At 46.2% G+C, this 25,750-nt stretch overlaps 1 protein-coding gene and 1 pseudogene across 1 annotated transcript in view; both read left to right on the top strand.

Moving 5' to 3' along the window:
• Positions 1 to 25,750, top strand: part of LOC142139809 (tripartite motif containing 13-like) — a 693,488-nt pseudogene that overhangs the window by 270,320 nt on the left and 397,418 nt on the right.
• The window catches only part of LOC142141019 (uncharacterized), a 98,682-nt gene continuing 86,865 nt past the window's right edge, over positions 13,934 to 25,750 (top strand). The window contains exons 1-2 of the mRNA XM_075199081.1: positions 13,934 to 14,167; positions 18,258 to 18,362. Coding sequence (XP_075055182.1) covers positions 14,051 to 14,167; positions 18,258 to 18,362 — 222 coding nt within the window. The 5' untranslated portion in view covers positions 13,934 to 14,050. The remainder of the gene's footprint in view (positions 14,168 to 18,257; positions 18,363 to 25,750) is intronic.

The raw sequence follows: 25,750 nt of genomic DNA, 5'->3' as shown, positions 1-25,750 counted from the left end.
TGGGGGGTGATGCTGGATGCTGTAATGTGGGGGTGATGCTGGTTGCTGTAATGTGAGGTGTAATGCTGGTTGCTGTAATGTGGGGGGTGATGCTGGATGCTGTAATGTGGAGGTGATGCTGGTTGCTGTAATGTGGAGGTGATGCTGGTTGCTGTAATGTGGGGGTGATGCTGGTTGCTGTAATGTGAGGTGTAATGCTGGTTGCTGTAATGTGGGGGGTGATGCTGGATGCTGTAATGTGGGGGGTGATGCTGATTGCTGTAATGTGAGGGGTGATGCTGGTTGCTGTAATATGGGGGGTGATGCTGGATGCTGTAATGGGGAGGTGATGCTGGACGCTGTAATGTGGGGGGTGATGCTGGTTGCTGTAATGTGGGGGGTGATGCTGGTTGCTGTAATGTGGAGGTGATGCTGGATGCTGTAATGTGGTGGGTGATGCTGGTTGCTGTAATGTGGGGGTGATGCTGGATGCTGTAATGTGGAGGTGATGCTGGTTGCTGTAATGTGGGGTGTGATGCTGGATGCTGTAATGTGGGAGGTGATGCTGGTTGCTGTAATGTGGAGGTGATGCTGGTTGCTGTAATGTGGAGGTGATGCTGGTTGCTGTAATGTGGAGGTGATGCTGGATGCTGTAATGTGGGGGGTGATGCTGGTTGCTGTAATGTGGGGGTGATGCTGGTTGCTGTAATGTGGAGGTGATGCTGGTTGCTGTAATGTGGGAGGTGATGCTGGTTGCTGTAATGTGGAGGTGATGCTGGTTGCTGTAATGTGGAGGTGATGCTGGATGCTGTAATGTGGAGGTGATGCTGGTTGCTGTAATGTGGGAGGTGATGCTGGATGCTGTAATGTGGGAGGTGATGCTGGTTGCTGTAATGTGGAGGTGAAGCTGGTTGCTGTAATGTGGAGGTGATGCTGGTTGCTGTAATGTGTAGGTGATGCTGGTTGCTGTAATGTGAAGGTGATGCTGGTTGCTGTAATGTGGGGGATGATGCTGGTTGCTGTAATGTGGAGGTGGATCTGGTTGCTGTAATGTGGGGGGTGATGCTGGTTGCTGTAATGTGGGGGGTGATGCTGATTGCTGTAATGTGGGGGTGATGCTGGTTGCTGTAATGTGGGGTTGATGCTGATTGCTGTAATGTGGGGGGTGATGCTGGTTGCTGTAATGTGGAGGTGATGCTGGATGCTGTAATGTGGGGGGTGATGCTGGATGCTGTAATGTGGAGGTCATGCTGGACGCTGTAATGTGGGGGGTGATGCTGGTTGCTGTAATGTGGGGGATGATGCTGGTTGCTGTAATGTGGAGGTGATGCTGGATGCTGTAATGTTGGGAGTGATGCTGGTTGCTGTAATGTGGGAGGTGATGCTGGTTGCTGTAATGTGGAGGTGATGCTGGTTGCTGTAATGTGGGGGGTGATGCTGGTTGCTGTAATGTGGGAGGTGATGCTGGTTGCTGTAATGTGAGTTGTAATGCTGGTTGCTGTAATGTGGGGGGTGATGCTGGATGCTGTAATGTGGGGTTGATGCTGGTTGCTGTAATGTGAGGGGTGATGCTGGTTGCTGTAATGTGAGGGGTGGTGCTGGTTGCTGTAATGTGGAGGTGATGCTGGTTGCTGTAATGTGGAGGTGATGCTGGTTCATGGAATGTGAGGGGTGATGCTGGTTGCTGTAATGTGGGGGGTGATGCTGGATGCTGTAATGTGGAGGTCATGCTGGACGCTGTAATGTGGGGGGTGATGCTGGTTGCTGTAATGTGGGGGATGATGCTGGTTGCTGTAATGTGGAGGTGATGCTGGATGCTGTAATGTGGGGGGTGATGCTATTTGCTGTAATGTGGAAGTGATGCTGGATGCTGTAATGTGGGAGGTGATGCTGGTTGCTGTAATGTGGAGGTGATGCTGGTTGCTGTAATGTGGAGGTGATGCTGGTTGCTGTAATGTGGAGGTGATGCTGGTTGCTGTATTGTGGAGGTGATGCTGGATGCTGTAATGTGGGGGGGTGATGCTGGTTGCTGTAATGTGGAGGTGATGCTGGTTGCTGTAATGTGGAGGTGATGCTGGTTGCTGTAATGTGGGGGTGATGCTGGTTGCTGTAATGTGAGGTGTAATGCTGGTTGCTGTAATGTGGGGGGTGATGCTGGATGCTGTAATGTGGGGGGGTGATGCTGGTTGCTGTAATGTGGGGTTGATGCTGATTGCTGTAATGTGGGGGTGATGCTGGTTGCTGTAATGTGGGGTTGATGCTGATTGCTGTAATGTGGGGGGTGATGCTGGTTGCTGTAATGTGGAGGTGATGCTGGATGCTGTAATCTGGGAGGTGATGCTGGTTGCTGTAATGTAGAGGTGATGCTGGTTGCTGTAATGTGGAGGTGATGCTGGTTGCTGTAATGTGGAGGTGATGCTGGTTGCTGTAATGTGGAGGTGATGCTGGATGCTGTAATGTGGGGGGTGATGCTGGTTGCTGTAATGTGGAGGTGATGCTGGTTGCTGCAATGTGGAGGTAATGCTGGTTGCTGTAATGTGGGGGTGATGCTGGTTGCTGTAATGTGAGGTGTAATGCTGGTTGCTGTAATGTGGGGGGTGATGCTGGATGCTGTAATGTGGGGGTGATGCTGGTTGCTGTAATGTGAGGTGTAATGCTGGTTGCTGTAATGTGGGGGGTGATGCTGGATGCTGTAATGTGGGGGGTGATGCTGGTTGCTGTAATGTGGAGGTGATGCTGGTTGCTGTAATGTGGGGGTGATGCTGGTTTCTGTAATGTGCGGTGTAATGCTGGTTGCTGTAATGTGGGGGGTGATGCTGGATGCTGTAATGTGGGGGGTGATGCTGGTTGCTGTAATGTGAGGGGTGATGCTGGTTGCTGTAATGTGGGGGTGATGCTGGTTGCTGTAATGTGGGGGTGATGCTGGTTGCCGTAATGTGAGGTGTAATGCTGGTTGCCGTAATGTGGGGGGTGATGCTGGATGCTGTAATGTGGGGGTGATGCTGGTTGCTGTAATGTGAGGTGTAATGCTGGTTGCTGTAATGTGGGGGGTGATGCTGGATGCTGTAATGTGGAGGTGATGCTGGTTGCTGTAATGTGGAGGTGATGCTGGTTGCTGTAATGTGGGGGTGATGCTGGTTGCTGTAATGTGAGGTGTAATGCTGGTTGCTGTAATGTGGGGGGTGATGCTGGATGCTGTAATGTGGGGGGTGATGCTGGTTGCTGTAATGTGAGGGGTGATGCTGGTTGCTGTAATGTAAGGGGTGATGCTGGTTGCTGTAATGTGGAGGTGATGCTGGTTGCTGTAATGTGGAGGTGATGCTGGTTGCTGGAATGTGAGGGGTGATGCTGGTTGCTGTAATATGGGGGGTGATGCTGGATGCTGTAATGGGGAGGTGATGCTGGACGCTGTAATGTGGGGGGTGATGCTGGTTGCTGTAATGTGGGGGGTGATGCTGGTTGCTGTAATGTGGAGGTGATGCTGGATGCTGTAATGTGGTGGGTGATGCTGGTTGCTGTAATGTGGGGGTGATGCTGGATGCTGTAATGTGGAGGTGATGCTGGTTGCTGTAATGTGGGGTGTGATGCTGGATGCTGTAATGTGGGGAGGTGATGCTGGTTGCTGTAATGTCGGAGGTGATGCTGGTTGCTGTAATGTGGAGGTGATGCAGGTTGCTGTAATGTGGAGGTGATGCTGGTTGCTGTAATGTGGAGGTGATGCTGGATGCTGTAATGTGGGGGGTGATGCTGGTTGCTGTAATGTGGGGGGTGATGCTGGTTGCTGTAATGTGGAGGTGATGCTGGTTGCTGTAATGTGGGAGGTGATGCTGGTTGCTGTAATGTGGAGTGTGATGCTGGTTGCTGTAATGTGGAGGTGATGCTGGATGCTGTAATGTGGAGGTGATGCTGGTTGCTGTAATGTGGGAGGTGATGCTGGATGCTGTAATGTGGGAGGTGATGCTGGTTGCTGTAATGTGGAGGTGAAGCTGGTGCTGTAATGTGGAGGTGATGCTGGTTGCTGTAATGTGGAGGTGATGCTGGTTGCTGTAATGTGAAGGTGATGCTGGTTGCTGTAATATGGAGGTGATGCTGGATGCTGTAATGTGAAGGTTGATGCTGGATGCTGTAATGTGGGGGGGTGATGCCTGGTTGCTGTAATGTGGAGGTGATGCTGGATGCTACTGTGGGAGGTGATGCTGGTTGCTATAATGTGGGGTTGATGCTGATTGCTGTAATGTGGGGGTGATGCTGGTTGCTGTAATGTGGGGTTGATGCTGATTGCTGTAATGTGGGGGGTGATGCTGGTTGCTGTAATGTGGAGGTGATGCTGGATGCTGTAATGTGGGGGGTGATGCTGGATGCTGTAATGTGGAGGTCATGCTGGACGCTGTAATGTGGGGGGTGATGCTGGTTGCTGTAATGTGGGGGATGATGCTGGTTGCTGTAATGTGGAGGTGATGCTGGATGCTGTAATGTTGGGAGTGATGCTGGTTGCTGTAATGTGGGAGGTGATGCTGGTTGCTGTAATGTGGAGGTGATGCTGGTTGCTGTAATGTGGGAGGTGATGCTGGTTGCTATAATGTGGGAGGTGATGCTGGTTGCTGTAATGTGGGAGGTGATGCTGGTTGCTGTAATGTGAGTTGTAATGCTGGTTGCTGTAATGTGGGGGGTGATGCTGGATGCTGTAATGTGGGGGTGATGCTGGTTGCTGTAATGTGAGGGGTGATGCTGGTTGCTGTAATGTGAGGGGTGATGCTGGTTGCTGTAATGTGGAGGTGATGCTGGTTGCTGTAATGTGGAGGTGATGCTGGTTCATGGAATGTGAGGGGTGATGCTGGTTGCTGTAATGTGGGGGGTGATGCTGGATGCTGTAATGTGGAGGTCATGCTGGACGCTGTAATGTGGGGGGTGATGCTGGTTGCTGTAATGTGGGGGATGATGCTGGTTGCTGTAATGTGGAGGTGATGCTGGATGCTGTAATGTGGGGGTGATGCTATTTGCTGTAATGTGGAAGTGATGCTGGATGCTGTAATGTGGGAGGTGATGCTGGTTGCTGTAATGTGGAAGTGATGCTGGTTGCTGTAATGTGGAGGTGATGCTGGTTGCTGTAATGTGGAGGTGATGCTGGTTGCTGTATTGTGGAGGTGATGCTGGATGCTGTAATGTGGGGGGTGATGCTGGTTGCTGTAATGTGGAGGTGATGCTGGTTGCTGTAATGTGGAGGTGATGCTGGTTGCTGTAATGTGGAGGTGATGCTGGTTGCTGTAATGTGGAGGTGATGCTGGATGCTGTAATGTGGGGGGTGATGCTGGTTGCTGTAATGTGGGGGTGATGCTGGTTGCTGTAATGTGGAGGTGATGCTGGTTGTTGTAATGTGGAAGGTGATGCTGGTTGCTGTAATGTGGAGGTGATGCTGGTTGCTATAATGTGGAGGTGATGCTGGATGCTGTAATGTGGAGGTGATGCTGGATGCTGTAATGTGGGAGGTGATGCTGGTTGCTCTAATGTGGAGGTGAAGCTGGTTGCTGTAATGTGGAGGTGATGCTGGTTGCTGTAATGTGGAGGTGATGCTGGTTGCTGTAATGTGAAGGTGATGCTGGTTGCTGTAATGTGGGATGTGATGCTGGTTGCTGTAATGTGGAGGTGATGCTGGATGCTGTAATGTGGGAGGTGATGCTGGATGTTGTAATGTGGGAGGTGATGCTGGTTGCTCTAATGTGGAGGTGAAGCTGGTTGCTGTAATGTGGAGGTGATGCTGGTTGCTGTAATGTGGAGGTGATGCTGGTTGCTGTAATGTGAAGGTGATGCTGGTTGCTGTAATGTGGGATGTGATGCTGGTTGCTGTAATGTGGAGGTGATGCTGGTAGCTGTAATGTGGAGGTGATGCTGGTTGCTGTAATGTGAAGGTGATGCTGGTTGCTGTAATGTGGGAGGTGATGCTGGTTGCTGTAATGTGGGTGGTGATGCTGGTTGCTGTAATGTGGAGGTGATGCTGGATGCTGTAATGTGGAGGTGATGCTGGTTGCTGTAATGTGGGAGGTGATGCTGGATGCTGTAATGTGGGAGGTGATGCTGGTTGCTGTAATGTGAAGGTGATGCTGGTTGCTGTAATGTGGGATGTGATGCTGGTTGCTGTAATGTGGAGGTGATGCTGGTAGCTGTAATGTGGAGGTGATGCTGGTTGCTGTAATGTGAAGGTGATGCTGGTTGCTGTAATGTGGGGGGTGATGCTGGTTGCTGTAATGTGGGGGGTGATGCTGGTTGCTGTAATGTGGGGGGTGATGCTGGTTGCTGTAATGTGGGGGGGTGATGCTGGTTGCTAGAATGTGGGGTGTGATGCTGGTTGCTGTAATGTGAGGGTGATGCTGGTTGCTGTAATGTGGAGGTGATGCTGGTTGCTGTAATGTGAGGGGTGATGCTGGTTGCTGTAATGTGGAGGTGATGCTGGTTGCTGTAATGTGGAGGTGATGCTGGATGCTGTAATGTGGAGGTGATGCTGGTTGCTGTAATGTGGAGGTGATGCTGGATGCTGTAATGTGGAGGTGATGCTGGTTGCTGTAATGTGGAGGTGATGCTGGATGCTGTAATGTGGAGGTGATGCTGGATGCTGTAATGTGGGGGGTGATGCTGGTTGCTGTAATGTGGGGGGTGATGTTGGTACTGTAATATTGAGGTGATGCTGGTTGCTGTAATGTGAAGGTGATGCTGGTTGCTGTAATGTGGGGGGTGATGCTGGATGCTGTAATGTGGAGGTGATGCTGGTTGCTGTAATGTGAAGGTGATGCTGGTTGCTAGAATGAGGGATGTGATGCTGGATGCTGTAATGTGGGGGGTGATGCTGGTTGCTGTAATGTGGGGGGTGATGCTGGTTGCTAGAATGTGGGGTGTGATGCTGGTTGCTGTAATGTGAGGGTGATGCTGGTTCCTGTAATGTGGAGGTGATGCTGGTTGCTAGAATGTGGGGTGTGATGCTGGTTGCTGTAATGTGGGGGGTGATGCTGGTTGCTGTAATGTGGGGGGTGATGCTGGTTGCTAGAATGTGGGGTGTGATGCTGGTTGCTGTAATGTGGGGGGTGATGCTGGTTGCTGTAATGTGGAGGTGATGCTGGATGCTGTAATGTGGAAGTGATGCTGATTGCTGTAATGTGGAGGTGATGCTGGTTGCTGTAATGTGGAGGTGATGCTGGTTGCTGTAATGTGAGGGGTGATGCTGATTGCTGTAATGTGGAGGTGATGCTGGTTGCTGTAATGTGGGGGTGATGCTGGTTGCTGTAATGTGGAGGTGATGCTGGTTACTATAATGTGGAGGTGATGCTGGTTGCTGTAATGTGGAGGTGATGCTGGTTACTGTAATGTGGAGGTGATGCTGGTTGCTGTAATGTGGGAGGTGATGCTGGTTGCTGTAATGTGGGAGGTGATGCTGGTTGCTGTAATGTGGAGGTGATGCTGGTTGCTGTAATGTGAGGGGTGATGCTGATTGCTGTAATGTGGAGGTGATGCTGGTTGCTGTAATGTGGGGGTGATGCTGGTTGCTGTAATGTGGAGGTGATGCTGGTTACTATAATGTGGAGGTGATGCTGGTTGCTGTAATGTGGAGGTGATGCTGGTTACTGTAATGTGGAGGTGATGCTGGTTGCTGTAATGTGGGAGGTGATGCTGGTTGCTGTAATGTGGGAGGTGATGCTGGTTGCTGTAATGTGGGAGGTGATGCTGGTTGCTGTAATGTGGGAGGTGATGCTGGTTGCTGTAATGTGAGGGTGATGCTGATTGCTGTAATGTGAGTTGTAATGCTGGTTGCTGTAATGTGGGGGGTGATGCTGGATGCTGTAATGTGGAGGTGATGCTGGTTGCTGTAATGTGGAGGTGATGCTGGATGCTGTAATGTGGAGGTGATGCTGGTTGCTGTAATGTGGAGGTGATGCTGGATGCTGTAATGTGGAGGTGATGCTGGTTGCTGTAATGTGGAGGTGATGCTGGATGCTGTAATGTGGAGGTGATGCTGGATGCTGTAATGTGGGGGGTGATGCTGGTTGCTGTAATGTGGGGGGTGATGTTGGTACTGTAATATTGAGGTGATGCTGGTTGCTGTAATGTGAAGGTGATGCTGGTTGCTGTAATGTGGGGGGTGATGCTGGATGCTGTAATGTGGAGGTGATGCTGGTTGCTGTAATGTGAAGGTGATGCTGGTTGCTAGAATGAGGGATGTGATGCTGGATGCTGTAATGTGGGGGGTGATGCTGGTTGCTGTAATGTGGGGGGTGATGCTGGTTGCTAGAATGTGGGGTGTGATGCTGGTTGCTGTAATGTGAGGGTGATGCTGGTTCCTGTAATGTGGAGGTGATGCTGGTTGCTAGAATGTGGGGGGTGATGCTGGTTGCTAGAATGTGGGGTGTGATGCTGGTTGCTGTAATGTGGGGGGTGATGCTGGTTGCTGTAATGTGGAGGTGATGCTGGTTGCTGTAATGTGGAGGTGATGCTGGTTGCTGTAATGTGAGGGGTGATGCTGATTGCTGTAATGTGGAGGTGATGCTGGTTGCTGTAATGTGGAGGTGATGCTGGATGCTGTAATGTGGAGGTGATGCTGGTTGCTGTAATGTGGGGGTGATGCTGGTTGCTGTAATGTGGAGGTGATGCTGGTTACTGTAATGTGGAGGTGATGCTGGTTGCTGTAATGTGGGAGGTGATGCTGGTTGCTGTAATGTGGGAGGTGATGCTGGTTGCTGTAATGTGGGAGGTGATGCTGGTTGCTGTAATGTGGGGGGTGATGCTGGATGCTGTAATGTGGGGGGTGATACTGGTTGCTGTAATGTGGGAGGTGATGCTGGTTGCTGTAATGTGGGGGGTCATGCTGGTTGCTGTAATGTGGAGGTGATGCTGGTTGCTGTAATGTGGAGGTGATGCTGGTTGCTGTAATGTGGGAGGTGATGCTGGTTGCTGTAATGTGGAGGTGATGCTGGTTGCTGTAATGTGGAGGTGATGCTGGTTGCTGTAATGTGGGAGGTGATGCTGGTTGCTGTAATGTGGGAGGTGATGCTGGTTGCTGTAATGTGAGGGTGATGCTGATTGCTGTAATGTGAGTTGTAATGCTGGTTGCTGTAATGTGGGGGGTGATGCTGGATGCTGTAATGTGGAGGTGATGCTGGTTGCTGTAATGTGGAGGTGATGCTGGTTGCTGTAATGTGAAGGTGATGCTGGTTGCTAGAATGTGGGGTGTGATGCTGGTTGCTGTAATGTGGAGGTGATGCTGGATGCTGTAATGTGGAGGTGATGCTGGATGCTGTAATGTGGAGGTGATGCTGGATGCTGTAATGTGAAGGTGATGCTGGTTGCTAGAATGTGGAAGTGATGCTGGTTGCTGTAATGTGGGGGGTGATGCTGGTTCCTGTAATGTGGAGGTGATGCTGGTTGCTAGAATGTGGGGTGTGATGCTGGTTGCTGTAATGTGAGGGTGATGCTGGTTCCTGTAATGTGGAGGTGATGCTGGTTGCTGTAATGTGGAGGTGATGCTGTTTGCTGTAATGTGGAGGTGATGCTGGATGCTGTAATGTGGGGGGTGATGCTGGATGCTGTAATGTGGAGGTGATGCTGGTTGCTGTAATGTGGGAGGTGATGGTGGTTGCTGTAATGTGGAGGTGATGCTGGATGCTGTAATGTGAGGTGATGCCAGGGCCGGTGCTAGCGTTATCGGCGCCCTAGGCAAAATTTCAAAGGAGAAGAGGAAACCATAAAACTACATTACCCAGATCCCTCTGCACTTCCTGGTATAACGTCATATTTCAGATGTTTAACTCCGGGAGAGGTATGTAAGGGCGCATCATATCAGATAAAGAAGAGGACGGCAGCGGCCATTACAAAATAGCAGCAGGCGCCCCTCCGCCGCTGCACTTCTGTCCCAAACCGCTTTGGGACAGAAGTGCAGCGGCGGAGGGGCGCCTGTTGCTATTTTGTAATGGCCGCCGCCGTCCTCTTCTTGGAACAACTGACTAGATTACACAATCTAGCGGCGCCCTGCAGGTCCCGGCGCCCTAGGCAGCTGCCTAAGGTTGCCTAATGGGAGCACCGGGCCTGGGTGATGCTGGTTGCTGTAATGTGGGGGGTGATGCTGGTTGCTGTAATGTGGGGGGTGATGCTGGTTGCTGTAATATGGAGGTGATGCTGGATGCTGTAATGTGAAGGTGATGCTGGATGCTGTAATGTGGGGGGTGATGCTGGTTGCTAGAATGTGAGGGGTGATGCTGGTTGCTGTAATGTGGGGGGTGATGCTGGACGCTGTAATGTGGGGGATGATGCTGGACGCTGTAATGTGAGGGGTGATGCTGGTTGCTATAATGTGGGGGTGGGTATCCATGTAGTATGAGTGTGTGTGGGGGGTTATTTACTGCTGGAATTTGGGTACTAGTAACGAATTGTCATGGTATTTATTAGAGATGGGCGGGTCCGGTTCTCCGAGAACCGAACCCACCCGAACTTTGGGTATCCGAGTACCGAGCTGAGCAGCTCGGTACTCTCCCGCCCATTCCGAATCCAAATCGAGGCCGAACGTCATTGTGACGTCGTCGGATCTCGGGACTCGGTTCTCGCGATACTTCAACTTTATAAATACACGCCTCCACAGCAATCCATCGCCATTTGACAGAGGGAGAGAGCAGGGTGTAGTCATAGGCTAATTAGAGCAGGGACAGAGAATACCATATTGTTCTTGCAATTGCTCTAACCAAAATCGCTAGTGCAGAGAGGAGGATAGAGGTTTATTATTTTTTCTTCATATTTGGCACTCCCCAGCGCTTTTGGGGTGTCCCCCATAATTGTGCATTAATATTTCTGGCTGTCAAAAGTCATATCTGTCAGCAGTATCTACTAAATAATTTGTAGCACACCTCAGTGTTTTTGGGGTGTCCTCCCTAATTGTGCATTAATATTTCTGGCTGTCAAAAGTCATATCTGTCAGCAGTATCTACTCAATAATTTTTAGCACTCCTCAGTGTTTTTGGGGTGTCCTCCCTAATTGTGCATTAATATTTCTGGCTGTCAAAAGTCATATCTGTCAGCAGTATCTACTCAATAATTTGTAGCACTCCTCAGTGTTTTTGGGGTGTCCTCCCTAATTGTGCATTAATATTTCTGGCTGTCAAAAGTCATATCTGTCAGCAGTATCTACTCAATAATTTTTAGCACTCCTCAGTGTTTTTGGGGTGTCCTCCCTAATTGTGCATTAATATTTCTGGCTGTCAAAAGTCATATCTGTCAGCAGTATCTACTCAATAATTTTTAGCACTCCTCAGTGTTTTTGGGGTGTCCTCCCTAATTGTGCATTAATATTTCTGGCTGTCAAAAGTCATATCTGTCAGCAGTATCTACTCAATAATTTGTAGCACTCCTCAGTGTTTTTGGGGTGTCCTCCCTAATTGTGCATTAATATTTCTGGCTGTCAAAAGTCATATCTGTCAGCAGTATCTACTCAATAATTTGTAGCACTCCTCAGTGTTTTTGGGGTGTCCTCCCTAATTGTGCATTAATATTTCTGGCTGTCAAAAGTCATATCTGTCAGCAGTATCTACTCAATAATTTTTAGCACTCCTCAGTGTTTTTGGGGTGTCCTCCCTAATTGTGCATTAATATTTCTGGCTGTCAAAAGTCATATCTGTCAGCAGTATCTACTCAATAATTTGTAGCACTCCTCAGTGTTTTTGGGGTGTCCTCCCTAATTGTGCATTAATATTTCTGGCTGTCAAAAGTCATATCTGTCAGCAGTATCTACTCAATAATTTGTAGCACTCCTCAGTGTTTTTGGGGTGTCCTCCCTAATTGTGCATTAATATTTCTGGCTGTCAAAAGTCATATCTGTCAGCAGTATCTACTCAATAATTTTTAGCACTCCTCAGTGGTTTTGGGGTGTCCTCCCTAATTGTGCATTAATATTTCTGGCTGTCAAAAGTCATATCTGTCAGCAGTATCTACTAAATAATTTTTAGCACTCCCCAGTGGTTTGCGCTCAGAATGGATTCAAAGCAGTCCACATATGATCTGAATGAGCAACCAGGTTCTGTCACCAGTCCTGATGTTAGTGTTCCCAGTACGTCATCTGGCCAAGGCGATGTCAAACAACAGAGTGTTTTCAAATTAGTGCAAAAAACAAAAACAAAAAAAAAATTTACTGTATTGAAGCGAAAAAGAAGTGTAACTGAGCAAAAGTCAAGTGACGATAAAAAAAAAATTGCAAGCATGCCATTCTACACACGCAGTGGCAAAGAGAGAATGAGGCCTTCACCTTTGGCTAATAGTGGCAGATCCCAAAAAGTTACCCAGCCTACAATTGGTGCACAACTACTGTTACGCGTCAAAGCCGAGCTGCAAGATAACAGTGAGGCATTACAGGAGTATATTTGCTCTGATTCACAAATGACAACAATCCCTGTGGAGAGTCCATCCAACAGTGGGATGTCTAATCGTGAGCATTCTGCTGATGTGTGCCTTAATAGCCCGAGTGTAGCCGGTGATACCCAAATTGAGGATGCCACTTTGGAATTAGAAGAGGATGAGGGGGAGATTTGTGTAGGCGATGAGGGCGCTAATGATGATGTTGATGATTATGATGCAGACAGATACCAAATTGCCTTTCTCAATTTCTATTTATATTCTAGATTATATAACGGCTGAATAGTTTTCTATTTTACTCCTAGTGGAGAGAGGATCTGATGCAGACAGATACCAAACTGCCTTTGTCATTTCAATTTATATTGTACAGTATATAATGGCTGAATTTATTAGTATTTTATACAAGTGGAGGGGGGCCTAGAGAGACAGAAACCAAACTGGCTTTCTCCATGTCAATTAATATTGTACAGTCTATAACGGCTGGATTTTTTTGTATTTTATACAAGTGGAGGGGGGCCTAGAGAGACAGAAACCAAACTGTCTTTCTCCATGTCAATTAATATTGTACAGTCTATAATGGCTGAATTTTTTAGTATTTTATACAAGTGGAGGGGGGCCTAGAGAGACAGAAACCAAACTGGCTTTCTCCATGTCAATTAATATTGTACAGTCTATAATGGCTGAATTTTTTGGTATTTTATACAAGTGGAGGGGGGCCTTGAGAGACAGAAACCAAACTGGCTTTTTCCATTTCTTTACATATTTAACTATAAGTGTAGGGTGTAATATACATTCAAAGACGATGGCTGCATTGCCAATATGCATAGATGGAGAGGAAGACAATCTGTTTTGTGTGTAGAATAGGCCTACCAACGAAGAATTAAACTGTTTTTTTGGATGATTTATTACCTCAACAATTAGATTACTTGTCTCTAAAACAGTTGGAGCACTAAATTGGGTTAATTTAGGCCCAAAAACATGGATTTTCCAAAAAAATAGCAAAACAAAACCAAACAAAACCAAAACCAAAACCAAAACACGCAATGGCAGTTTTGCAAAACCAAAACCAAAACCAAAACACGACGGTAATCCAGATCCAAAACCGAATCCAAAACCAAAACACGGGGGTCAGTGACCATCTCTAGTATTTATTGATGTAATATGGGTGCTAACAATGTAATGTTGAGGGTCATTAGTAAAAATGAATACCCCCCCCCCCCCCCCACACACACACTCATACTACATCATATTGTACTGCACCAGCAACGTGTACTGCGCCAGCATCAGTGTGCAACAATATAGTGCATGGAGCCCACAACACGTGGGCCTATGTGCTATAAATGCCAGGGCTGATTTTTAGTCCCAGTCCGGCCCTGGACGTGACTACTAATTACAGCCAGAGTTTCTTTATAGTAGTAACAAGAATGGAAACCGAAAGCAGGTAGCAGCCTACTTTCGTTTCTCAATAAATAATTAGATGTGAGAACAGCAGTCACTGTAGCAGTCTACTTTCGTTTCTCAATAAATAATTGGTTGTGAGGACAGCACTCATTGTAGCAGTCTACTTTCGTTTCTCAATAAATAATTGGATGTGAGGACAGCAGTCACTGTAGCAGTCTACTTTCGTTTCTCAATAAATAATTGGATGTGAGGACAGCAGTCACTCACTGTAGTGTCGTGTGTCCTGCTCGGTATCATGTCTCTCTGGCCGGTGGGGCTCTGCGCTTTCTGCCGTAAGGGTGCAGTAAACGAGAAAACCGGGGAGATGCTGATTTCACCTGGCGAGGAGATAATGGCTCACTACAACTGCGTGGTAAGAGACTGCCGGGAGATCTAGTTACAGACAGATCACTGATCCACTGAGGATCCCTAACTATAACTGTGCATATTAAACCTGCCGCTTCTGAGTGGTCAGATGCCTGGCTAGTGACTAACTGAATGATTACATCGCTACAGCGGCCGCCTTAGCATTACTGTATACAGGGCAACAGGACTAGTTGTATTCAGTGTCTTCAATAAAATAGTTTTCTTTTCAAATAACTTACTTACACGGGTCATTTTACATGGACGTTACTGAATAATATGTCGCACATTCAGTAGTCGGGACAAAAGTCACGTATATAATAGGAATAGATATATATTTATAATAGGAGAGCCCAGCGCTCTGACGGTCTCAGTACAGTGATCTGTATACAGAGCTACTAGGTACTTGGAGAAGATAGGTAGACCTAGTCTAATGAGAGAGAAGTACAGTAAGCTGAATAGATGGGGTCTGGTAGGAAATAAGGAATTTTCTCTGCCCCAATATATATCCGATAGTGTAATGTAAGGTCCTGGGAACTGAACATCTGAGCGATTGGATCAGAAAATGTTATCTCAGAATGACAAGTAAGTTGTAATTTGCCCTAATTGTTTATCCCATATATTTTTATTTATTCCTGTATTAGTCCGCCCCATTTCTGCTGGGAGACAAGTCAATTTACCACATGCTTTTGTTACTCGAACGCCTTATTGTAGTAGTAATCTGATTGTATGGGTAAATATATCCTCCTTTCTGTATTTACAAGGCTGTTTATGTTTAGTTCTACTGGCCACACTGTTTGACTGAACTCAATAAATCTATTGATATAACACACAACCTCTTATATCAATTGGAAACCAGGCTAATGCAGTAAAAAAAAGTGTAAAGATAAACACACCAGATGAAAGTCTCTGATGAAATGGCTCAAATTGGCAATTGTGGGACTAAGCTTTTCTTTGGGGGGGGGGGGGGGGGGGAGTGGGGGAGTGGCAGATTGAAGGATAATGCCTAAAATCTTTAAAAAGGTATTCATTTATTTTCCTACTGTTCCCAGCAGAGCCCTCCTTATTATTTCCTAGTCCTCACCTAGGTACTATAGTCCTGATTCATGTCCAAACGCAGCTTGGATGTCAATTACGTGTTTAAAAAGAGCCGCAACTTGAGCGTTGTTCAGCCCGTATTAAAATCCAAGCGTATCTCAAGATACATTTCAGTTTGAATAAGGGTGGAAATACGCTTTGCCTAAACAGTACTTGCCATACGTAGACACACATAACAGACTGCAGTATACGCACATTTTTAAGTACAATAAAAGTTCAGAACACATACAACTTTTATTTTATCATAAAATAACAAGTTTTAACAGTATAATAATATAATTTTTTTTATTTTAAAATGGAAAACTTTTTTCTAATTTTTTTTTTACATTTAAATAAATAAAGATGATTTCAATGCATACAGTACATACAATGCATTTTTGTATAGTGTATCTTAGTTGCATACAGTTGTTCTGTGGTAGCCACAGGCACACATACGTGTCGTTTTTAATTCCAAGACTATGCCTTGTCGGTCATCTCTGTCAGTCACCATCTACACCTGACCTGTAGTGGGTGTAAAAAATACAGCTGAAAACAAGTGTACTGACGACAAACACAGGACTTGAATCGGCCGCATCTGTGTTGGAACACTCTTACTGTACATGGCCTGTGTTAGTCTGTCCCTTCCCCCCCTGTTCCTCCTCGAAGACAGTCGTAAGGATCAGTTGCGTGCGGATAAGAATTGCCTTATTGGGGTAATGTTCGTTTCTGGGCATGTGCAGTGTGGAATTGTGCAAGATATGCTTAGCTAAGGACATACATTGAAACATGAATCAGGCCCTATATTTTCATGTCTCCTCATTGTCTGATCATTGTCTAATCATTGTGTTGCAGCAATTATTTAACTATACATTTTCTCCTACCTTGTTTAACCCTATGGATGCAGTGTGTCTGGATAATAGATTCCTTACATGCGGATGAGGTATATATACATTCTTCTTACAAATGGCACACCAACAACTGATACACACCATGCTGCTACTCAGCTTACTGATTGGCTGTGAGCAGAGCGCTCCAGTGATGTCATCACAGCACTGCCATTTTCACAGACTATCAATAACCTGAAGAAGCAGCATCCCCTCCTCTACACACCGCTTGTATATGAGGAAGAAATGGTAGTAGTGGAAATTACAGAGGAGGGATGAGGAGAAAATAGATTACAGGGGACTGTCACCATATGTTTTATTTATTTTATACAGGTCACAGAACTCCAATGTGACTTCTAGTGATTTATTTTTACTTTATGCTGGAGGTACAATTATTCCTTGTAATATACATGTTTCAAGTTTAAACAGATCATTTAGCTTGTATGACTTTATTCACATATCCAGGTATCTTTTGCTACCAAAGGCAGTCCACATGGAGTTCATGACAGAATTATTGAATTTGATGTTGTGGGTCTCCAGCTGTGGCAGATCCAGAGGGGGGGGGGGGGGCAATCAGGGCAGTCCCCTCCTAGCAGGGACAGGGTGCCTGTGGCCGCAAACTATATACATGTGTTTGTCGGCTGAGAGGCAGACAGAGAATCCTGCACGGCCGCTCTGGCTGGCCGGACAGCATTCCTCTACCTGCGTGACTCTGTCCCTGCTAGAAAGTGAAAAGGGCATGAAATCGCGTTCCTATATGAAATTAACAAAGCAGTTGCCACCAGGTATAATGATGGGGCTGGTGAGCCTGTCATACATATACCATTATATCCAATGACATAAAAGGCATGGTATTGAAACACTGGCTTATTTTAATGACCTGTCCGGAATTTCCACCAAATTTACCATTGCTATGTTATCATAGAAGCCGGAACTAGAGGGATATACTCATGGGCAGGGACCTTCAGATACTTGCAAAATGTGTTTTTTCCATCTGAACACCGTGTCCCCAATGATTTTCAAGGAAAACATCCCATTAAACTGATTTTTGTGGTGTTGTTTTTACTTATCCTACATTGTGTTGATTTCCTACATTTTGTTGAACGCAATTGTATGCATTTCATGTTCGAACGCAAATGACACTTACTACTGCCTACGACTTGAAGTGTGGAACGGCGGTGAGAAGGGGGGGGAGGAACCTAGGCTATGTACAGTGAAAGTGTGCTTAGACCATGCCAACGCAGATGCGGACAATTCAAGTTCTGGGTTTCTCTAAAGTACATTTTTTTTAGCCAAATCATTTGCACCAATTACAAGTCAAGGTACCATCTTTGTATTAAAAACTACATGGTGCTAGATTGCAAAAAAACATTTGTATGCAAGTAAGAGAGAATATAAAACACATTGTGTCTGATTTATTAAGGAAGTTAAGAAAGAAATTGAGTAAGTTTTCTTACTTAAGTTTTCTGGACCACCCCAAACTATACTCTGGTGAGACTGGGTTCACTGAGTTAGATGGCACAATCTAATAACATTTGAAGACAATATTTGGGACAAGGGCTGGTAATCACTTTATCATAGGAAGGGCTTAATTCCCTGGTTTGTTGACCACCAAAGGGAAAATGATGATTTTCATCTTCTTTAGATACACGGTTACTGGAGGTCGACAGGTTCTACATATGCGTAACTTGGTGATTCTAGCTCTTGTGGGGAATATTGGCACAGTAATGTTGGTACATCAAAAATGTAAATACATGGGTATTTATGAACTCTGGAGATTGTATGTCCTGCTACCGAAGAATGGGTAGCTACACATTTACTTTATAAATAATTAGCGTTTATATGCTGCCAACACATTCTGCGGTGTTTACCTGCTCTGACATGAGCTTTCTCCTCATCCATGAGATTGTATGCTTGTAGCTTATCACAGGGATCAATGTCCTGTTTTACTTTAGTGTTAATGGAGCAAAGAGAATACCCGGAAAATAAAAGTTGTGTGAATGAGCTCTAACATAATAGGTCATAGCTCACCTGTAATGGCCATCAGCTTTGTTAGAGCTAAATATGTAGTACAGCAAATAATTACTCAAGATGACTTGTTCTAAGTAATACTGGCTTAAGACTTGTCTTTTTTTACAGCTGTTCTCACCTGCAGTGGTTTCATCAGAATCAGGCTCACAAAACATCTTTGGTGGATTTGATATAACAACTGTGAAAAAGGAAATAAAGAGAGGAAATAGAATGGTAAGGGCTTATTAATGTGGTCAATGTGAAGATGTAGAAGTAGCAGTATAGGAAAATGTAACTGAATTGTCCCTATTCCTGTCTGTGTATTGTCTGTTGTTCACTCATTCCTCTTGTGTCTGGCCTGCCTCACCTCTTCCTCCCCTTGTACCATGAAACCTGCAATGGTGGAATGTAATAAAATCAGTGGGGAGAAGTGTCGTTATGGCATACCGCAGTATACCTGCCCACTTCGACCATTGTGTTTGCCGGTATGTATATATATATATATATATATTATTTTTTAACAAAGAAGGAGAAAATAACAGACAATTTAGGCACATCTGCAAAGCCCCGGTGTACCAAAGACCATTAAAGAGTAATAGAGAGGCACTCATAGGCCTTCTTAATCAAATTGATAATGCCACGTTTCAAGTGACACTGTGGAACTCTTTATGTTCCTTTTTTAAGCTAGATAAAGTTACAATATTAATTAGAATTGGCAGCAAAAGGTGTATATAGTCATCCTAGGATTCCATATGAGTTATCGGCTCACATCCTACTCTAGGGATGTCCCCAGGCCAATTGGTATAAATAAGCAGCCGGGTCTTTTCATCCCCTTTATTAACCTTATTGCCCACAAAGAAACCATAAAAAATGCAAATGTTCACAGCAGAGATTTTGAGAAACATTTTACACTAGTGTTCAATAATGCATTAAGCAACGTTTCCCACCTTTGGAGAACTCATTATCTTAGTTTGTACCGCCATACAAATGGAGATGGTGCCCTGCACCAGGAGCTCCCCATTGCCTTAAGTTAGAGGTGATAGTGTACAATGCAAACTCCAAATTGATGGCTAATATAAAATACAGACCACAATTTGATGGCTAGTATACAAAATATATACCAGTCTGTTGTCCAATATTCAATTCAGACACTGCTTTGAAGGCTTGTATACAATACAGATCTCAGTCTGATGGCCAGTGTACAGTACAGACCTCAGGTTTATGGCTAGTGTACAATATAAACCACAGACTGATGGCCACTATAAACTAAAAATCCCAATGTTATGATTAGCATATATGAAGATACTGGGTTTTCTGGCCTAATTCTACCCACTTCACACTGGTTACCTTACTATGCCAGAGAAGCCTACCCAGTACCTTCTAAGGTTCCTATAGTCACTCAGGCAAATGCAGTTAGAAAAGTATAACATTACATTTATTGTAATAAAAACAACACTAGAATATTATAAACAAACAGTAAATAAATGTCAGATGGGTTTATTACAATGTTTCCCTTCCTTGGGAAATTCCCTGGCTCTCTCTCTTTTAAGCATTAGTGGGTGCTGGAACAGGAGGTTGGAGGGGGAGTGAAGATGAGCTATTCTTCCTGCTATGTCCCTGACAGAATGCCTGGCCCAGTCCTGTGGAGGACAATGGACACTAATTGGCCTTCCCCACCTCGAGATATAGGATAGCAGTCAGCCCCTCACCTGTGTTCTGGAACTTGATCCTTACCCATAACCCACTTGGCGTCATTTTAAGAACAATGAATAACAGCTTCACTGCAATATCAACAATATACAATAAACAATATACATATTTACAATGAGCTACAATGTCCCCTTATCCACATGTAATTAGACACTGCATTTGTACTCTGGTGAGCTGGGGAACATAGACAGGGCTATAAAAAGTACATGTTGTAAAAATAAACATTTTGGGGCACATTTATCAAAACTCGCAGAATATGAAAAATAGTTTTCAATCCTTATCGCATTGATAAGGATTGAACTATTTCTCATATCTATTAAAAAAGCAACAAAGGAACAGCAGTTCCGAAAAACTGCTGTTCCTGTGAAGTGGAAATCATACTTACCACTGCCTCTTCGGTTCTGAAGCAGCAAGCGATGAACGGGGCTCCTCTTCTGACTCCAGTGCGCATGCGCTGAGTGAAACCCTCGGGCATGCGCACAGACATCTCTGCTCTTGCTCTGCAACTATAGTTGCAGAGAGTGAGCGGTGAGTGACAGGGAGGGATCACATGATCCCTCCACACATGCGCTGTCCAGCTCTGCTCTTCGGAGCAGAGCTGACAGCACTGAAACTTTTCATTAATGATAATGTACGCCAGCTTCAGCTGACGTACATTATCATGTTTGAAAAGTTAATTACATTCATTGTTAAATAGCGTTACTGAGCACTCTCCATACATTGTTATGGGGAGTGCTCAGTAAAACGATAGGAGATGCAAAGCAGCTATCTGCTGAGATGCTGCTATCATAAATAGCAAATTAGTGTTTAATCCCCGAAAACTGTTGTTTTTCGGGGATTTTACAGGGGGGAAACCTTTCATAAATAGGCCCCTTTGTGAGAAACAAGGGACAGGCTGGTTGAGGGGATATCAAGCTCATTTTGTCACAGCATAGAATACAGGCCTCAGCCAAATTGCTAATATACAATATACAATACAGACCCCAATCTAATGGCTAGTGCACAATACAGGTCCCACTATAATGGCTAATATATATTTGGGATTTCTGATCACCATAATATTGTGTGGAAACTGTTAGTTTGCAGCTGCTATTCACTATATTTGTGATTAGAATGTGTCTCTCAAACCTATAGAATAAGGAAGAAAGTTTTAAGTATTATTGCTTCTTATGCCATGTACCGCTTCCACAATGTGTTCCAAATAACAATCAGGAGGATAGACCAATCCTCTTATAAACAGTAGAGCTTTCAACACAGCAATCTCATACCATAATACACTTCTGCATTTACAATAATATACCCTAGAAGTACTTTGATCTTTATTCAAATGTGCTCATTGAAGTCATTTACAAACCACCAAAACTGAACATCAACAGCGTTTAATTACGTGCATTTCAAGATCTTTAGCGATTCCTTGGAAAATGAATCTGCACCTAGTTTGGAAAATGTGCAGGGTGGAAACAGTATAAATCTCATTACAAAGTGCAGCCTATTATCACTTTATGACCACCCCTTTATTGAATTAAACTTTCAGATTGGTCTGTTGAGAGTGAGACTATCTTTTCTTTTAGTGTCACTTTTAGGTGTTTATGTGTCTGACAGATCAAGGCCATTAAGGAGATCAAGGAGAAAAGGTCTGTATTCCTCTCCACAAAACGAAGCGGCCTGTGAATGTGCCCTCTCCACTCCTTTATATCATTTAAATAATCCCATACTGGAAAATGAAACCTTGTTTTTGTACTTCAGTAAAAAATGCAAATCCGTGTACTTTATCATAGAACTGGGTGCAATTGCCAAAACTAGACGCGTAACTGTGATGAAAGCAGGCTATCCAGCATAAGTAATAAAGGTTAAGCCTACTTGGGAACCCCTTTCATCTAGAAGAATGCCGGTGGCACTTCCTCTGTATTTCCTAAATGTTGCCATGTGGCATTTGTACTTGTATAGTTCAAATTTATTTCTTGTTACTTATGTGTATTTCTCCCCCTAAAAGAGCTGTAGCCTCAGTATAACTGTGCTCTCTAATGAACTCTCAAGGACCTCCCTTTCCTCCCAGCCCTGTATACACTGACCACCCTGAATACCCACAAAATTCACAAAAGGCTTAACCCAGAGAACAAGAGAACAAGCCACTTGACTGTATGGAGGAGACAACTGCCAGCTTGGAGAAGACAGCACAGGGAAACTTATTTGCACTTTCTTCATCTCCACCGATCTCCACTGATCTATGGTCTTGTATGTGCCTGCCAAAAGCAGGGTGACATTGAGCTTGATCATTCCCTTGCTGGCAAAAGGAGTGCTGGGAAAAGGATTGGCAACGGGAGATTCAGGGTGACTTGCAAAGTATAATTCAGTGTATTGTATATTTCCTCATTCTGGACTTGATTTATTAAGTAACGTAAATGCTGATACGTCCTGTATTTTGTGCAAAATTGTTTTGCGCATGCTTAAAAAAGAACATGAGCACAAATCATCTTTGAGGGCAAATAACAGGGGCATATGCACTTAGTCAGTGTACAGTTTGGACGTGCCAGGGTTATGCGCACGCACATCATCATCATCATCATCATCATTTATTTATATAGCGCCACTAATTCCGCAGCGCTGTACAGAGAACTCATTCACATCAGTCCCTGCCCCATTGGAGCTTACAGTCTAATTTCCCTACTATAGACACACACTCACACACAGAGACAGACAGACAGACAGACAGAGAGGGAGAGACTAGGGTCAATTTTTGATTGCAGCCAATTAACCTACCAGTATGTTTTTGGAGTGTGGGAGGAAACCGGAGCACCCGGAGGAAACCCACGCAAACACAGGGAGAACATACAAACTCCACACAGATAAGGCCATGGTCGGGAATCGAACTCATGACCCCAGTGCTGTGAGACAGACGTGCTAACCACTAGGCCACTGTGCTGCCGCACATTCATTCGATACAAGCTCTGGACATCTTTCAGGTTCGGGATTTTCAGGGCATGTGTGTAAGTGTCAAGTCATAGTGATGACGGTCACGTATGCATGCTAGAACATGTGTTTGCAATCAAGAGCAATTGTAAAAATGCATTTTAAGTACACGAGGCATTAATAGCATGTTTTTACATTATGACTATTTTATTAACAAGTGTTAATTTATTTCATAATATTTTTTTAATCTGTGCGTTTTGCTGGGACTTTGTATTCCACATATGTATTGTTCGTATCCTGCAGTGTGTTGTTTCTGTCTCGATAGGGCAAGTGCCGTATCTGCTGAGCGTACCTATTCCCGTATTCAACAAGAGACGTTTCTTCAGATTCGCTTGTTGAATGTGGACGTTCATATACATGAGTTACGTGCATTTTTTTACATTAAGTTCGTTTTGCGTGCCTTGATAAATCAGGCCCTCTGTGTGTTATATATTGCAGTGTATTAAAGTAATAAAATAATTCCTTCAGCAAAAGAAACTTTGAGAATAAAATTATATAATTTTTTATTTACAAAAGAAAAAGCTAGCGCTGTGATAACATTATCAATCATTTTCAGAATCTCAAAACTCTGTCTGTTCACATTCCAGACAGTTACTTTTAGTACTGTGGAGATGTCGCCGGTGCCCCTAGAAGCGGGCGAAGATGCCTGCTGCCGCCGTGTTCCTGGAGGGACACGAGAGATGTCCCCAGCTCCTGTGCCCAGCAAGAGGGTGAAGAAGGAGGAAAGGAGTGACTTACCCGTCCAGCGCTCCAGTGGTGGTAAGTATGACTTCCTTCCTGCAGGTCCTGTCCGCGGAGGAAGGATGAGCCAATCAGGGCTCATCTTTCCCCGCTGGCCAATCAGCAGTCGGATACGCGAGCCAATCGCGGCTCGCGCCCGGCCGTTTAAAAGATTGGTGCCAAAGCGAGCCAATCAGCGTTGATGACGTCGTGCTGGCGACTATATAAGACGCCGGCCGGCGCCATTTTGCCAGAAGTCCGTCGGCGGAGAAGAAGGAGGACGTCTCTTCAAGACGTCCAGCAACAGGATCAGCGGCAGCAGCGGCAGGGGGCCCTTGTAAGGGCCGTGAGCTACCCTGCCGCCCGAAGACTCCAATCAAGCCGCCGGAGCAGTGATCGTCGGCGGGGAGCCCTTGTCAGGGCTGGGAGCGCCCCTGCCTTAGAAGTAGCAGCAGAGGAGTCAGCACCAAACCGGAGAAGAGGCGCCGCCGGCTGGAGGGTCTGGAAGACCCGGAAAAGATGGCAGAAGATGGCGTGGCAAGTTGAGTATCCTGCGCAGAGCAGGTAAGTAGCCTCAACGTTAGGTCGGGCACTAGGCCCGTGGCCACGGTCGGGTATAAGGCCCGTGGGACATGAATTAGGGGCACAAGGCCCAGGGAACTGGGCACTAGGCCCCGATAAGGTAGTGGGCCAGTAGGCCATAAGTCTTGAGGGGCACAAGGCCCTGTTAGTTGGTTAGGTGAGGGGAGGCTCAGAGCCCCCGGGTGCAAGGGCACAAGGCCCATAGGTAGTTAGTGGCCTAGAGGCCATAGGAAGGCCACAGGGCCTGAGTAGGGGCTGGTAGCCCGTAGGCTATAAAGGGCACAAGGCCCTAGTAGATAGTCAGGGAGGCCACAGGCCTCAGTAGGAAGAGGCTAGTGCCCCTAGGTAGCAGGGCACAAGGCCCTAGTTAGTGGGCTCAGAGCCCTGAGTTAGAGAGGGGGCTGAGGCCCATACTCAAAGCACAAGGCTCTGTATGTAGCTGGGCAGAGAGGCCCATGGTGTGAAGGGTAGACGGCCCTGGTGGTATGATAGAGGCGTGAGAGCCTCGTGAGTGTAGGCGCGGTCCTGTGTGAGGTGAGCACACGGAGTTAGGAAGTACAGTAGAGCGGAGGCTCCTGTGGGTGCTGTAGCAACCGGCTGGTTGGCTAACAGCGGTGTGCTCTGGTGAGTAGCGTACAAAGTACTGTATTACTGTATTCTGTCTGTGCGGCGAGTATTGTTTATATTACTGTATTTTGGGGTGTGCTACCTAATTGTGTCCAGGGGCAAGACGTCAGGCCCCCATTAAAGGTAAGCTCTTGTTCCCTGTGTTTTCCTGTACTAACCCGTGCTGTGGGGACAAGTGTAGTTACCAGCGTACACATAGTCAGGGAAGAACACACGTAGTTTTCCCATCCCTTAGGTCCCTGGGGTCACACTGGTTTCCAGAGGGGGGTGACTGAGTGAGTCAGTGGCAGTGCAGCACAGCTCAACGCAGTTCCAGGGGGCGTCAGTTGAGTGTCCCAGTCCTCAGTTCCGTGCAGGTTCCCTGGCGGTTCCGGAGTGGGATACGTGTTTGATATCTGGGTGCAGGCAGTCGGGCGGTTCAGTTTCGATCGGCTGTTCCGGGCGGCAGTCTATACGCAGGTTAGTGTGCTGTTCCAGTGAGCCTCAGTCGGGCCTGGTGCAGCCGGTCCTTAGGATCCGTGGGTGACCCCATAGCAAGAAGGCCGCTTCTTGGTACGGCCTGGGTGATGGGGTTAGGAACCGCCCTCCAGTTTAGTCCGTGAACACCAGCTGGTGTTCCCCGTAGCGTGTAGGGAGCAGTTCCGTTAGTGCACCACACCTAGGTAGTCATAGTTGTTTGACTTAGTTGCATTGCCGACCATTAGAGCGTTGTTAGGGTCGGGTCGCTGTTGTAGTCAGTTTAGTTTTGTGGGTGCCATCTTAGTCTTACTGAGAGTGCAGAGGGAGGCTGTGTGTTCCTTGTCATCCGCAAGTGTCGGGGAGGTGCAGGAGAACCGGATCGGAAGTGGGAGTGTCCCGAGGGACGTGGTTGGAGGTGACAAGGGTTGCGGCTGCGGATCTGCTGGGAGCAAATCGCAGCTGGGATATCGGAAGCGGACTGGAGGTGACCATCGTTTACAAGGTAAATTCTTTTGTGTTGCTTCTGTCCTGTTTCCCCGCAGGGGCGCTACAGT

Source organism: Mixophyes fleayi, chromosome 2, assembly GCF_038048845.1.
Source record: "Mixophyes fleayi isolate aMixFle1 chromosome 2, aMixFle1.hap1, whole genome shotgun sequence".
NCBI lineage: Eukaryota > Metazoa > Chordata > Amphibia > Anura > Limnodynastidae > Mixophyes > Mixophyes fleayi.
This window is presented reverse-complemented; position numbering and strand designations above follow the sequence as displayed.